This window comes from Rhinolophus sinicus, chromosome 16, assembly GCF_057876585.1.
Source record: "Rhinolophus sinicus isolate RSI-liver-muscle chromosome 16, RSI-T2T, whole genome shotgun sequence".
Taxonomy (NCBI): Eukaryota; Metazoa; Chordata; class Mammalia; order Chiroptera; family Rhinolophidae; genus Rhinolophus; species Rhinolophus sinicus.
In genome coordinates this window covers 1072400-1085936 of record NC_142516.1, presented here as the reverse complement: position 1 = coordinate 1085936, position 13537 = coordinate 1072400, and the positions used below count along the sequence as shown (strand labels likewise).

General features: G+C 61.0%; 1 protein-coding gene across 7 annotated transcripts in view; it reads right to left on the bottom strand.

Annotated features, from left to right (window-relative positions):
- Positions 1-13537, bottom strand: part of KCNT1 (potassium sodium-activated channel subfamily T member 1) — a 63891-nt gene that overhangs the window by 43837 nt on the left and 6517 nt on the right. For 3 of the 7 annotated variants that reach the window (XM_074331379.2, XM_074331380.2, XM_088793357.1), the window contains exon 2: positions 7573-7731. In XM_074331379.2, the coding sequence (XP_074187480.2) occupies positions 7573-7731 (159 nt within the window). Of the gene's footprint in view, positions 1-7572; positions 7732-9379; positions 9536-13537 lie in introns of those variants that run through there. The other 4 variants (XM_088793355.1, XM_088793354.1, XM_088793356.1 and 1 more) reach the window with 3 other exon arrangements.

Sequence of the window (13537 nt, the reverse complement as noted above, 5' to 3'; positions counted from 1 at the left end):
TCCAAATCCGTAACCTGATCACGTCTGCAAAGTCTGCCATATAAGGTCACATCCCCAGGTTCCATGGGTTAGGACTGGACATCTTTGCAGGGCCGACATCCAGCCAACCTGAGAAGGGTCCTGGACCCTGCCTGGCTGTCCTCAGCCTGGGCTAATCCTGACACCTCCCCACGATGCACCCCATTTCCTGCCCAGAGGATCCAGAGGGACGAGAGAGGGCTGGTGTGTGGAGTGCTGGCCCTACACAAGGGGGGCTGCCAGGGCGCTGGTGCCACAGGCCCCCAAGGGCGTTACAGCCAGGCACGGGTGGAGTCCTTGGCCACCCTCCCCTCTGGAAGGGGACAGCGGGCTCATGGGGTCCCTCTGACTGGGCCCTGGTGAATGACTCTGGATGGGTCCTCTAGAACAGCAGCAAAACTGGCAAAGAAGAGGGTGGGGAGAGAGGCACACAAGAGTGAGCCTCTAGTCAGCTAGGTGGGGGTGGGGCCAGGCAGGCTCAGCAGGTCTGAGGCTCCCCGGTTGGGGGGGAGGGGCGGATGGGGGTGGGCGGGCGGATGTTTCTCCTTCCAGAGGTGACCTCAGTTTGCCCTGTCAAAACACCTGAGGTGGCCACTTGCTGAAGGGCCCACCGAGGGGGTGAAGAGAAAGGGGGCCCAGGACTCGAACCCCAACGAGCCTGGGGCTGAGGGTGCAGCCAGAAGGGACCGAGACACAGCAGGGCTGGCCAGGGCCCCTCCAGGCTGGGGAGCTGCCCACCACAGAGCCATGGAGAGGAGCTGGGGGCATCCACGTGTAACCCTCAGCCTCCCCCTGCATGGCCTGCACCTGGCCGAGCCCGCAGCCCAGCCCAAATACCTTCCCAGCTGCTCCTGCCCCCCCCACACTCCTGCAGGCCTTTGCCTCACCCCTTGCCACCCTTGGGGGGCTCACAGGGAGCGTCCCCACTGGAGCCGTGCTCCTTGGGTCTCCTGCCTGGGCTCTTGAGGGGTCAAGGTCATGAAGGGTGCAGGCACCCCGCCCCGCCCCGTGGTGTGACCCTTCCAGGCTGTCACCATTGTTCCCTGGCTGGGGGCGGCAACACTGCTCCCCTCTCCTGCTCCCACAGCCAGAGGGAGGGGGTCTCTTCTCCAACATTTCCGCTTTGGAGCACATTTTCAATCAATTGAGGACCTGCCCAGGAAGACAGCCCAGCAAAAGGACAGGCCATATTATTCACAGGCTGTCCACCCTCGGCTGCCTGAGGGTCCCACCTGACAAGGGCAGACACCACCCTGCAGGCCCAAGCTGGAATCTTCCGTAGTGACCAGAGGAGGAGGCAGGCGCCAGATCACTAGGGCTCCGGCTTGTTGGGGTTGCCCTGCCACCACACTTATACCCTGTGATGGGGGGCTGTCAGTGTCCTGGGGCTGCCATAACAACGTACCTCGAACAGAACCTTAAAACAGCAGCAATTCATTCTCTCAGTTCTGACGCCAGAATTCAGAAATCCAGGTGTGGGCTGGGCCTGGCTGCCTCCAGGGGCTCTAGGGGCGGGTCCTGCCTGCCTCTCCCAGCACCTGGGGGCCCCATCCCTCCCCGCTCCGTCTGTGTCCTCTCCCCTTCTTATAACAACACCGCCATGGGAGTTAATGCCCACCCTGCTCCAGGGTCAACTCATCTGCATCATTACCTTAATAACACCTGCAAAGTCTCTACTTCCAAATAAGGTCACATCCAGAAGTTCCAGGTGGACATGACTTTCTTGGGGAGACACAATTCATAGCACAACAGACTCCCTCCTCCTGAAGTTCCCCCAATTAGCTGTGTGACCCTGCACAGCTCCCTTTCCTGTGGGACTAGCCTCCACCCACCAGGTACCTCAGCCAGTCTGGAGAGGGGATGGGGAGCTTGAAGCAGGCTCCCTCTCCAGGGGTCCTGGGACACTCTGGATGCTTAAGGACTAAAATCAAAGCACTGCTGAATCCCAGGAAGGCTTGCCTGCCATCTCCTTTGGTGTCAATTTCACTTCACCAGCCTCCTTCGGACCAAATGTCGTGTCCCCCAAATTCACATGTTGAGACCCTACCCCCAGGAGGTGGGGCCTTGAGAGGTGACTAGGGTCAGATGACCTCACAGGGTGGGGCCCCCTGATGGGATTAGTGCCCTCACTGCATCTCTCTGTGTCCCCCACCCCAACCTTGTGAGGACACAGTCGGGGGGCATCTGTAAAGCAGGAGAGCCCCCAAGGCCCCCACCATTCTGGCACCCTGATGGAGACGTCCAGTCTCCAGACTGACACACGGTGTGTGCTGTTTAAGCTGCCATCAGTGTGCTTGTTACGCGGCTCGAGCCGACTGGGACGCCTGAGCACCATCACCCTCCCATCTCATTCCCAACAGCCCATCTGATGCAGGACGCCCCCTTTCAGTCTAAGTGGTGGGCCACAGGGGCTCCAGGAGTGAGTGGGAATCGCAATCTGAAACCGACGTCATTCGTGGTTTTCGTGACACTGGAGGGTGCTGGCCACCCCCTCACTGGACATGCGGGTCTGCTTCCCACTAACTCAGGGGATTTAATTTTGAGTCATGAACACGAGACCTCGGGAGGCAGGCTTAGAGGCAGAGGGGTGCCCCAGGACACACAAGCCCCGGGGCGGTGAGGCACGGCTCCTGGGGGACGTACACTTCGCCATCTCAGGGTCCCCGGACCCAGACAGCCACTGGACGCACGACACAGATCTTACTCCCTCTCACCGTACGCATACAGCACACAGAATCAGCCAGAACCTAGCACCAACCCCAGGATTTCCCTTGATTCAATCATGTGGGCAGAGGAAGGGCGAGTCCCAGGGACACAGGGACACGAGGGGGCAGCCTGGTGATATTGGGCCTGGCTCCTGGGGTCCACGTGCCAGCACCCTTGCCACCGTCATGTGTAGTTTAAAGCTTGGAACTATGGACATGGGGACACTACACAGGCTGGGAGGATGAGGGTGCATCCGGAGACGGACACAAGGACCCTGGGCGTCAGGTCCGAGGGAGCTGAGGTGGACGTGGGATTGAGGCCTGGGTGAGCTGGGGCCCATCGGAGAGGAGGGTGTGAGGGAGGGCAGCTGGCGGGGGGGGGGGGGGGGGCGACTGAGAGCAGGCAGAGGCGCCCAGGAGAGCCCTGGGACCTGGGGCCTGAACAGCCAGGTGGCTGCTCTGGGCTGGGGAGGGGCTCAAGGAGTGACAAGGGCTTGGGCTTTAGACGGGTGCACTCCTGGGTGCCAGCGACATGACCCCCCTTCCCTCACCCAGGGCACCACCAAGTACTTCTCTGCATGGAAGCAATGGTGGCAGGAGACCCCCAAACTTGCCTGGGCCCCAGCAGCCTGGGCCACGGCCAATTCCCTGGCTGGCCTGGTCCTCGTCTTGTGGCTGCACGTTTGCGATGGACACGGCCCCAGCAAGGGTGGGGTGAGGAGAAGGGCCTGGAGCGGGGCTGGGATCCCACCTCACCCCACTCTCACTATGGCTCGGGAGCCACCAGCCCAGCCCAGCCCAATTAGTCACCTGTGCGGAGCAGAAGGAGGCCTAAGCTCCGCCACCCTGTGCGGGCAGGACCCAGGGGACAGGGCCAGCAGAGGGGCCGGAGCAGTGGGGCTTGGCCCGCTCCAGTGTCAGTGTGGGGCTGCTGCCCAGCTCAGCAATGTTGAGTTACTAACAACTACAGGTGAGCGGTTCAGAGCACCGGCTGTTCCCCGAGACCCCACGTCCTCCAGGGGGCCTTTGCCCCACAGGGAGAGCCTGGAACCCAGGGACAGCCTGCCTGATCCACTTCTGCAGCTGCGGACAGGGGCAAGCCCGCAGCCAAGACCCCAGCCTGTCTGGCTGTCAACAGCCCTGCTGGGCAGGGCCAGGTCTGTCCTCACGGCTGCCCCCACGCCCCCAGCAACTCGGGCTGCCTGTCCTCCCCCTCTGGCTTGTTGTGTGAAACAATATTTGGCATTGCTCAACTCCATCCTCTGTTGTCACAGGAGCTCAGGGAAACAGCAAAGGGGACATTTTGGGGTGGTGTCAGACCCCCTGGTCTCAGTGTCCTTCCTGCAACCCCCCAGCACTCCCCAGAGCCTGAAGCCCCTAGATGCTTCTCACTGCCTGGGCCTCCTGGGAGGCACGGGAGTGAGGGGAGGGCACAGACCCTGACATCACCCCCCACTGTGGCTTTGGGGACCCCCTGGGCTGTGTCCCATCAGGCAGGCAGGTGTGGGAAGCAGCTGGCCCTGGGCATGCAGGCCAGGAGGTGGCACCTGGCAGGCTCTTTCTCACCTGTGGCTCCTGACCCCAGCCTTCCGGTCATTCTACCCTTGTGGGGGCCAAGCCCGTGGTGTGGCAGCCCCCAGCTGAGCCGGGGGGGGGGTGCTGAAACTGCATGCCCATGTTATAGACCAGGGGCTGGGCGATGGGACACTTATAGTGACCAAGCACCCATCTGCAAAACCCTTTCCCACCCACTCTGTTGCTGCCTCATCACAGCCACCCTTTGTGGAGCAGGGGCTGTCTTCGCCCCCTACAGAAAGGCTCACAGCCTGGCTGGGGTCTGCAGCCCCTGAGCAGTGGAGGAGGCCCTGACCCCCAAGTCTGTACCCAGGACCAGGTGCCAGCGCCCTGGTCTCCAGGCTCACTGCAGGGCCAGCGCTGACAGGAGGGGCCAGTGCTTCCCTCAGCAACTTGGCTCCTGGGCGAAGGGGAGGTGAGCTGCCCGCAAAGGGGCAGGGGGCCCAGAGCCCCAGGCCTTGGGACCCAGCTGTACTTCTGTGAGCCTTGCTCTCCAGGAGCTCAGCTGCCTAGGAAGGTGTGGGCGCTCTGGCTCTGCAACCCCTCCCGGAGAGGCCGCACAGCAGTGTAGCCTCCTCTACCCACGGGGGCCAAGCCCCTCCTGCCCCCAAAGGCCACCTGTGTGAGGCTGTGGTGACTCATAGCTGTGGCTTTATTTCCTGGGAGAGCAGGAAGCCCATAGCCCTGCCCCCCAACACACAGCCTGCAGGAAGCTGGAGGTGGCAGCACCCCCACTCACCCCACAGAGCCTGCCCTGGGGGGTGTGAGCAGGGGTGTGGAGAACAGGGAGGAGGGAGAGGATTCTGGGGCAGGAATCCGGGAGAAGGCTGTGTGGGGGCAGGTCAGCCTGTGCTGGAGGTGGGTTCCCCACCGCTGCTCCCCACAGTGAGAAGGAGGCCAAGCTCAGCTGTCTCTGACCCTAGATGCCCCTCAGCATGGGCTTCGTCCAGGCTGCCGGCCCACCCCTCTGCAGCCCAGGCCCCATTCCAGCACCCCCGAGCTCTGTGGGACCATCCCTGGGGTATATCTACGCCCATGTGAGACCCTGAGCACCTGCTGAATGTGCCCAAGGCATGCGGGGTGGTGGTGGGGGGAGGGCAGGTCTTCTGTGCCTCAAACTTCCCCGGACCTCTGGCCACCCCAGACCCAGACCATGCTCGCGGTCCCTCGTGCCCAGGGGAACGTTCTCACCACATCTCCCTACACTCAGAGGAGTCTTGACAGGCAGGGAGAAGCCTGCTCCCTCCCCCCCACACACACACACAATGGGAATCAGCGATGGGGCAGGGACCCAGGCACTGAAGATGAGGTGGGGTGCTGAGGGAGGGCAGGGACGTGGAGGCTCTGCGTGCCTATGTCACAGGCACGGGGGGGGGGGGGCTCCTATCGCTGCCCCTCCCCTCCCTGAGGCTGGGGTGTCAGCTCAAAGCCCAGCTGGAGCCTCTACAGGTGTGTCCTTATGGATGAGGACTCAGGTGACCTCAGGACTCTCCAGGTGCCCTGTCCTGGTTTCCTGCACTGCCTGCCCCGATGACACCTGAGAGAACAGCCTGAGAACACAGGGGTTCATGAGGGGCCAGCCCAGACTGTCCAGCCCTGCCGCCGATGCCACAACCACCACCTTTGGGCAAAGAAGGTTTGAGAAAAGAGAAACACTCGTGATGGGACTCCCTGTGCAGCTAGTGGGAGAGGCCCCCACCAGGCCCCATGGTCCCTGCAAGACCCCACGCACCCCTTGAGGCCCCACAATCCCCTCTAGGCCTTCTGACCCCTTGCAGGCCCCCACCTCACTCCTCAAGGCCCCCACCCCAAGGTTGGCCATTGCTGCTGTGCAACCCGCAATGGTTTCTCAGTCACTCCAATTACATCAGCCACAGTCACTGGCATTTATTGAGGCACCCGGATGCCGTGGGCCTACGCGGGGAGGCAGCCGCCGTTCTCTGCGCGGCACAACGCTCTCTGGGGCTGCTGCATTCAAGAACCATGTTCAGTGGAGTGGGCACCAAGGGGGCGGGTGCTGACTTAGCAAGATGCTGAGCGCATGACCCAGGGAAGCCCCCAGCTACATACACCCTGCCAGGACTGGCCTGACCACCTTCGCCTCTGCCCATGCAGGCAGTCAAAATAAACTCTGACCTGGGACATGTGTTCTCGGGTGGATTTATTTATTACTATAGCACTCGGTCCAAGAAGATGAAACAACATCGCAATTAGAAAGCCTCTTGCTGGACTCGAAGCCCTTGATTCTAAGCGGCGAAGACGCTGGGCGCAAGCTCTCTTCCTGACCTACTTGGGGAATGCGACTGACCGAGTCCTGTGAGGTCTGGCAGCACACTCCGTCTCCAGCAGCAGAGCGATTTGCAGCCCCTCCCCACAGCTTGAGCAGATCCCTGTCAGCAGGTCCTCACTCACGGTCTGACCTTGCTCACTGACATGTTTTCCCAGCTGCAGTGTCAGCCGTGGATTATTCTGAGCGCTCAATCTGCATCCTGACACCTTTCAACCCCTTGTACCCTATGCACAACTCCAACAACTGGCCTGTGGGGGGAACTGCAGATTTGCTCACCCAGCCCAGGGTGCAGGCAGCGCCCCGGCCCCGGCCCCAACGCACTGTGAGGAAAGCAGAACTCTTGGGATCCCAAGCCCACAGACTCCAGCCCAGCGGGAGTCCTTGGCACTCTCCTTCCCTGGCAGGCGTCAAAGCGCCTCCCCTGAGGCCACAGCGCTAAAGTGCTGGGTGTTTACCAAGACAGCTATCTGAGGAAAAGGCAGAACAAAGCAACATTTCTCCCAGCTTCCTGTCAGGCACTCAGCGCAGGAATTATTCCCAAAGGCTCATTCTGGGGTCCTTTACCGGAAGACTCAAGTACATTTTGCTTGTTTCCGCCCAGGAGAATTTAAGGTGACCGGCGTGAGCTTGAAAGACACGATCCCTCAATTAATAATAAATGACCACAGCCAGAGTCTGGAGGGCACCAGCCCTCCGCCAAATTGTGGGGCTCCGCCACCGGGGCGCTTCCGACCCTGGCTTGTCCTAAAGTCAGCAGAGCTGCCAGCGGTGCTGGGAGGCCAGGCCTGGAGTCGGTCTCTGGGGAGACGCTCTGGCACAAAGCATCCTGTCCCATCCTTCAGGCCCCCACCCCCATCCGAAACTTCTGTCCCGGAAGCCAGAAAAAGTTGAAGGGCTCGGCCGGCCTTCAGCACCGCGGACAGCTCCACGCGCGGACCCCCCCCACACTTCCCTCCCCTCTCCCCCCTCCCGCCCCCGCCCTACCTGTCGTCGTTCTGGAATGATTGGTCGCCAAGCAGCAGGTCCCGGAAACGGTACCGCGGCGGCAAGGGCAGCACCTCCGACTCCAGGTCGCTCATCTTGAGGCCAGCGGTGTTCAGGAGCACGCCGTCCCCGCGGCCGCCGTCCCCGGCGCCGGGCTGCCTGCGGGGACACGCCAGCGCTCCCTCAGCCCGCACCGCCCCCTCGCTCGGCCGCCCGGCGCACACCCCGGCCCACCCCGCGCAGCCCCCGGCTGATCTTGCGCCGACCCCCGCCTCCGCCCGGCGTGCTCACCGGGCGCAGACCCCCGCCCGCGCGCTCACCCTGCGCAGCCCCGGGCTGATGCCTCGCCGACCCCCGCCTCCGCGCCCCCCCCCGCCCCCGCCCACCCGTGCGATCACCTGGCGCAGACCAGTCTCGCATTCTCAGCCCTCCTACCCCAGTCGCTCTGCCCCGTCAGCCAAGCAGCGCACCCCTGCAGCCGCCATGCCCACCGCACCTGCCCGCCTCACTCGGAGGCGCCTCCGGGACTTGCAAAGTTTGTCATCACCAACTCAGGTGCAGGCGCTCACACCACCCCTGGGCCCCCACCGCGGCGATGCAAGCCTTTCTGGCTCCCCCACACAGCCTTTGCCAAGGCTGGCTGACCACACAGCCTTCCTCAGGGTCCAGGACACCCACCACGGCCCCCAGAGACCTCCTCTCAGACCCTCAGGCTGCTGGGGGTTGGTCGTGACCAGGAAACTGAAAAGACCCTTGTCTGGCGCCTCCCTGGGCCACACAGCTCAGATAGGATGAGGACATGGCAGGCGGTGTCTGTGGGGGAGGGTTGGACCCTTCTGGGCCCTGAGCTGCCCTTGTCAGCATCATGACTGTAGGAGCACGGAGACCCCTGCCCCAATCACATGAGTTAAGGAGCCCCTGGAGGTGTGGGGCAGGGAGAGGGGCCAGGCTGGGAGGTCCTTGGTGATCTGCAGCCTTTGGGGGTTCAAAAATTGGTCTTCTGGGCCTCCGCACCCTTCTTGCCCCCTCCCCACATAAGTGAGGTTTGGCTAGTTACATAGCGGGTGTGGGCAGGGGGTAGAGTCACCACCAGGCTACTGGGGCAGCAACCCCAAGGTCCTCGGAACATCAGAACCAGGACCTCTCTGCCCTCCAAACCAGAGGACAGCTAGACACCCCCCCCCAGCCCCATCACAGCACGGTGGCATTTGACCCAGCAGAGCAACCACATGCCCCCATTAACAGGATGCCGTGGGGACACATCACAGAACAGGTGGGCACATGGAGGCTCGTGCTGTTGGCACGAGTGGGACACTCAGGTCAGACCTCAGCGCTCCTGGCCCCAACCAACCCTGGACTGGTCCTCTAGCATCCCCTGTCCAGGTGAGCCCAGCGCCCCCCCCCCCCCAGTGCTGCCCCTGAGACAGCCCCAGCCGGTGCTTGTGAGGGGAAGCAGGAATTCTCCCCCTGCAGCCTCCGCCCGCTGGGCTCAGCCTCGCCCTCACCTGGCTCCTCTAGGAGCCAAGACCCCCCAGGAGGGCAGCTGACTCTTCAGTGTGGGTGACTCAAGAGGGGGTCTCCTGGGCCCCTTCTAGTGGCTCCAGGGAGGCAGAACAAGCTTGGGGGAACGGGGCTGCCCACCCTGTCTGGCCTGTCCCCTTAAGGCTGCATGGCTGGCGGGAGGGCAGCAGGACAGAGGAGCTGGCTTGGCCTCCTGGCAGGTGCGGGAGTCTGCTGACCACACTCAGCACCTGTGCTGGAAAATGGAGGGCAGGCTGTACCCAGAGCGGGAGTGAAGGCCACTCACCTGGAACTCAAGGTGCACGTAGACAGACAAGTGCTGGGAACCCTCCTCTCTCTCCTCAAGCCAAGAAGGGTGGGCACATGCCCTGAGCACCCCTTCAGGGCCCGGCCCACGTCCCTGGCCCCCCGGACGAGCAGCTCGCATGTGTCAGCACCCCCATCCCACAGCCGTTGGGAGCTGCTTAAGGACCGTCTTAGGCCAAAGCTGTTTTCCCAGGTCACTGGTTCAACCCTGAGGATCTGGCAACATTTGAAAAATAACATTTTCCTAATTGCATCAGCACTGCATGTTTTTCCTCAGTCACAAGCTGGCTGGGCCGCGGGGAGCCTCACGGCCAGAGGAACGGGCTGTGTTCTCTCGGTTTTGCCCCTTTCTTGCTGAAAACCCCTTCAGTGGCAGAACCCCAAGAACCCCCCGGCCCCCCAGGCATGGCTATCGTCCCCATTTTGAGCTACTTGGGTTCTCTCCTGGCCTCAAGGCCCAGACTTGGTAGGGCCTGTAGACGAGCTCGGAGGGAGGGCCTCTTGTTAGCTTGACGGGGACACGGGGAAGGAAGGGCAGCAGGAGTCTGGAGGCCCGTCCCCTCCTGAACGTGGTCTGGGGACGGTGACAAGTGTACACTGCCCCTCTGCCCTCACGGTGTGGCTGTGACACTGGACATTCAAGTGAGCTCAGGGTGGTGAGCTGAGCTCCTGGCACCCTGCCTCGCCCCCCAGCAGAGCCCACATCCACGCGAGCCTGTTTGCAGTGCTGGTCGATGACCAGGGGCCCTGGGGTCTCCTGGAAAGGTGCCCGTTGTGGGAGGGATGTGATCAGCTGCTCGCCTGGTCACCGGGGTCTGGTTGAGGCCTCTCCCCGGGCCCGGAGGCCTGCATCACTCAGAGCTGTTGGGCACTCGGGAGTCAGGGGGAGGGGTCGGTCCTTGAAGAAGCTGAGATGGTCTCGGGGGCGTGAGAACATGGTCCTGGCACAACCGCCTGGACACAGGGGTCGCCTCACAGTCTATGCCTCCTCCTCTCCCATCCCATTCGCTCCTCCCTACGTTACTCTAGGGGGCCCAACACCACGCCCGTTATCTCGTCCTCTGTGTGATGGCTGCACCAAAGGACTGCCGATTTCTGCGAGGACTCTGTGCTTTGGTGGCTTGGGAAGGCGCCCACCTCCCTAGCCCTCATGCTTCTTCAGGACAAGGCGTAGAGCCTGATCTGTGGGACTTGCCGCCCCCCGGAGTCAGGGCAGAGCTAAGTGCCCCTCCCAGGCCAGGCCAGGGAGCCCCTGCCCCCTGGGGACTTTCAGAGCCAGTCGGCATAAAGGCGCAAACCTGCCAGGCCCAGGGAGCAGCTGAGGGTCCTGAGGACCTGAGTGTGGCTTTGTCCTGCCCTATCAGTCCCTGCTGGGTGGCCCTGGGGAAGTCACTTCACCTCTCTGAGCCCATAAATGAATATCCTGATGCCACGGACCCTTACGGGCAGATGGTAGAGGTGGGAGGAAGCAGTTCCAGGTGCTCAGTGTAGTGCCTGGCATATGAAGGCTCAAGTTTTTAATTGGGGCTGGTCAGCCAGCCGTTTGGCCGAGTTCTGGTGGACAAAGGCCCTGATCCTGAGCACCAGCTCCCCACGATGCCCTCTGCAGGTCAGTGGGAGGACCCTCTGGGGAGCTCAGATTCGGTGCCATCGAGGGATCCAGCCAGCGAGGCCCAGATGAGAGAGGCGGGGCACATGCGGGCACTCACGACAGGCAGCCCGCCTCAGCAGCCTGCGCACTCGCAACTTGGCCCGCCAACCCCACGGGATGGAGAGCCTCAGTAGGAGTGCCAGCTGCATGCCAGGTGCCACAGGCCACTGAAGGGCGGTGTACAAAGCCAGGACTCTCTAATGCGATGAACACCTGGGGTCAGAGCCCAGGGAGCTCCACCGAGCTCCTGCAGCTTAGGACGAGGCCCACTGGGTTGGGAGCTGGGCAGCCCGACACTGAAGCCATGCTGCCGGCAGGTGGCAGGGGGCCGCTCTGCGCCCAGCACTTCTGCTTCTCTGTCCCTCCCACATCTGCCCCCTTGGTGGTCAAGCAGTCAGTCAGCAGGACTGAAGGGAGGGAGATGGGTCAGAACCTGCTTCTCTGGCCCAAGGCCCCAGGCCTGATGGTTTACAGGTCAGGTTCTGCTGCCTCATTCAAGCCGCTGCAAAGCACAAAACAAACAGAAGCTACTCTGTTCATTGGGAAGGCCGGCCGAAGTCGGATGTGGATAGCCGGCAGGCCCCCTTATGGCTCCAAGTGCAAAAACCCTAAGGCAGCTGCTGGTAGATGGAACGTGGCAGTGTATTAAAAAACAATGCACCGCCAAAGGTGAACAGGGTTTGTTCTAGAAAAAATGCAACACACTTCACAACACAAAGAAATTACAGGAGGGCGGCCGAATGGCTCAGTTGGTTAGAGTGTGAGCTCTGAGCAACAGGGTTGCCGGTTCGATCCCCACATAGGTGAGTGAGCTGCGCCCTCCACAACCAGATTGAAGACAGTGAGCTGCCGCTGAGCTTTCAGAGGGGCGGCCGGATGGCTGTTGATTAGAGTGTGAGCTCTCAACAACAAGGTTGCTAGTTCATTTCCTGCATGGGATGGTGGGCTGCACTCCCTGCAACTAAAGATTGAAAACAGCGACTGGACTTGGAGCTGAGCTGCGCCCTCCACAACTAGACTGAAGGACAACGACTTGACTTGGAGCTGATGGGCCCTGGGAAAAACATACTGTTCCCCTTCCCCAATAAAATCTTTTAAAAAGAAAAAAGAAAGAAGAAAAATCCCCAGGATCACATTAGCATATACAGAAAAATGACTTAAGATTCAAAATCCACTAATAAATTACAGAGGGAAATAGTCTTAATCTGACGAACGACAAAAGGAACTGACCAGAAATCTAGGCAAATGTCACAGCCACGGTGAAACTGGAGGCATTTCCACTAAGTCGGGGGTGAAGGTCTGCCCAGGATGGGTGCGCATTCCAGCCTGGACACTGACAAAAGAGTAGTGAGCCCAAGAAAGGGACAAAATGCTGTTTGCAGCCGGTATAATCATTTACCTGGGAAACCTGAGAGAATCCACTGAAAAACGATCAGAACACACGAGTGCCTATGCCAACATGGCCAAACCATCAGGACAAACGTGACACGGCCAGGCCTCAGAGTGTCGCTCAGAACAGCAGCAAGAGCAGGAAGCCAGCAGCAAGCAACTAACTGGAGGCAGAGCCTTGCTCCCAATGGCTGCAGACAGGCGAGCAAGTTAACCAGCACCCATCAACACACATGGCCATTTTCTCAGAACCTGACAAATTAATCCCAAAATTCATACCGAAGAATAAATGTGCATGAATAGCCAAGACGGATATGAGGAAAAAACAGAGTAGGGACGGGCCCTGCCAGCTGAGGGGACTGACTTGTAGCCACAGCACTGGAAACCCTGGGCTGCAGCACAGGATGGGCGCACAGAAGGGGCATTAAGGACTGAGAAGGGGGCGGTGTGGGAATGAGAGCAGCTCTACCATCCAAGGGCTGACTCGATGTCCTAGCAGTGGGGACAGGAAATGGAGACACAGAGAGGTGAGGTGACTCACCTAACCTCAGCAAGGCCAGCGCTGGGACCAGGCATCCCAGTGGCTCAGACCCACCATGGCCCCAAACTGGGGAACAGACAGGGGGAGAATACAGAGAAATATGCTTAGTGTCGAGAAGGCCCCTTATTATTCCACGAAACCAGAATGCGTAGAGGAACAGTTTTATCGATGTCCGTGTCAGAACAAGAGGCTTCTGTTTAAGTAAAGACACGTCAAGAAAAGGAAGGAGCGGCGATGAGGTGTTTGCAACGGCAGTCACGTTGCAGCCACTGCAGGAACGCCCGCCAGTCGTGAGGGAAACGCGGCAAAGGACAGGCAAACAACAGCGGCTCAAAGGAAGAGAGAAGGAAGGACTAAGGCATCAACTACACAGACCTTCTGCCTCATTGTCAACGGGCAGCAGGGTCCCGGTCACAAACACGCAGGGCAGGGAGTGTGCAGAGCCGAGTGGTCATGAACATGCAGGGCAGGGACTGTGCACGCCAGTCTTGTGCTTGTGTCCATGAGTGACAGCACTGGAGCCGAGAGCCACGTACCTGCCGTGACATTACAGCAGC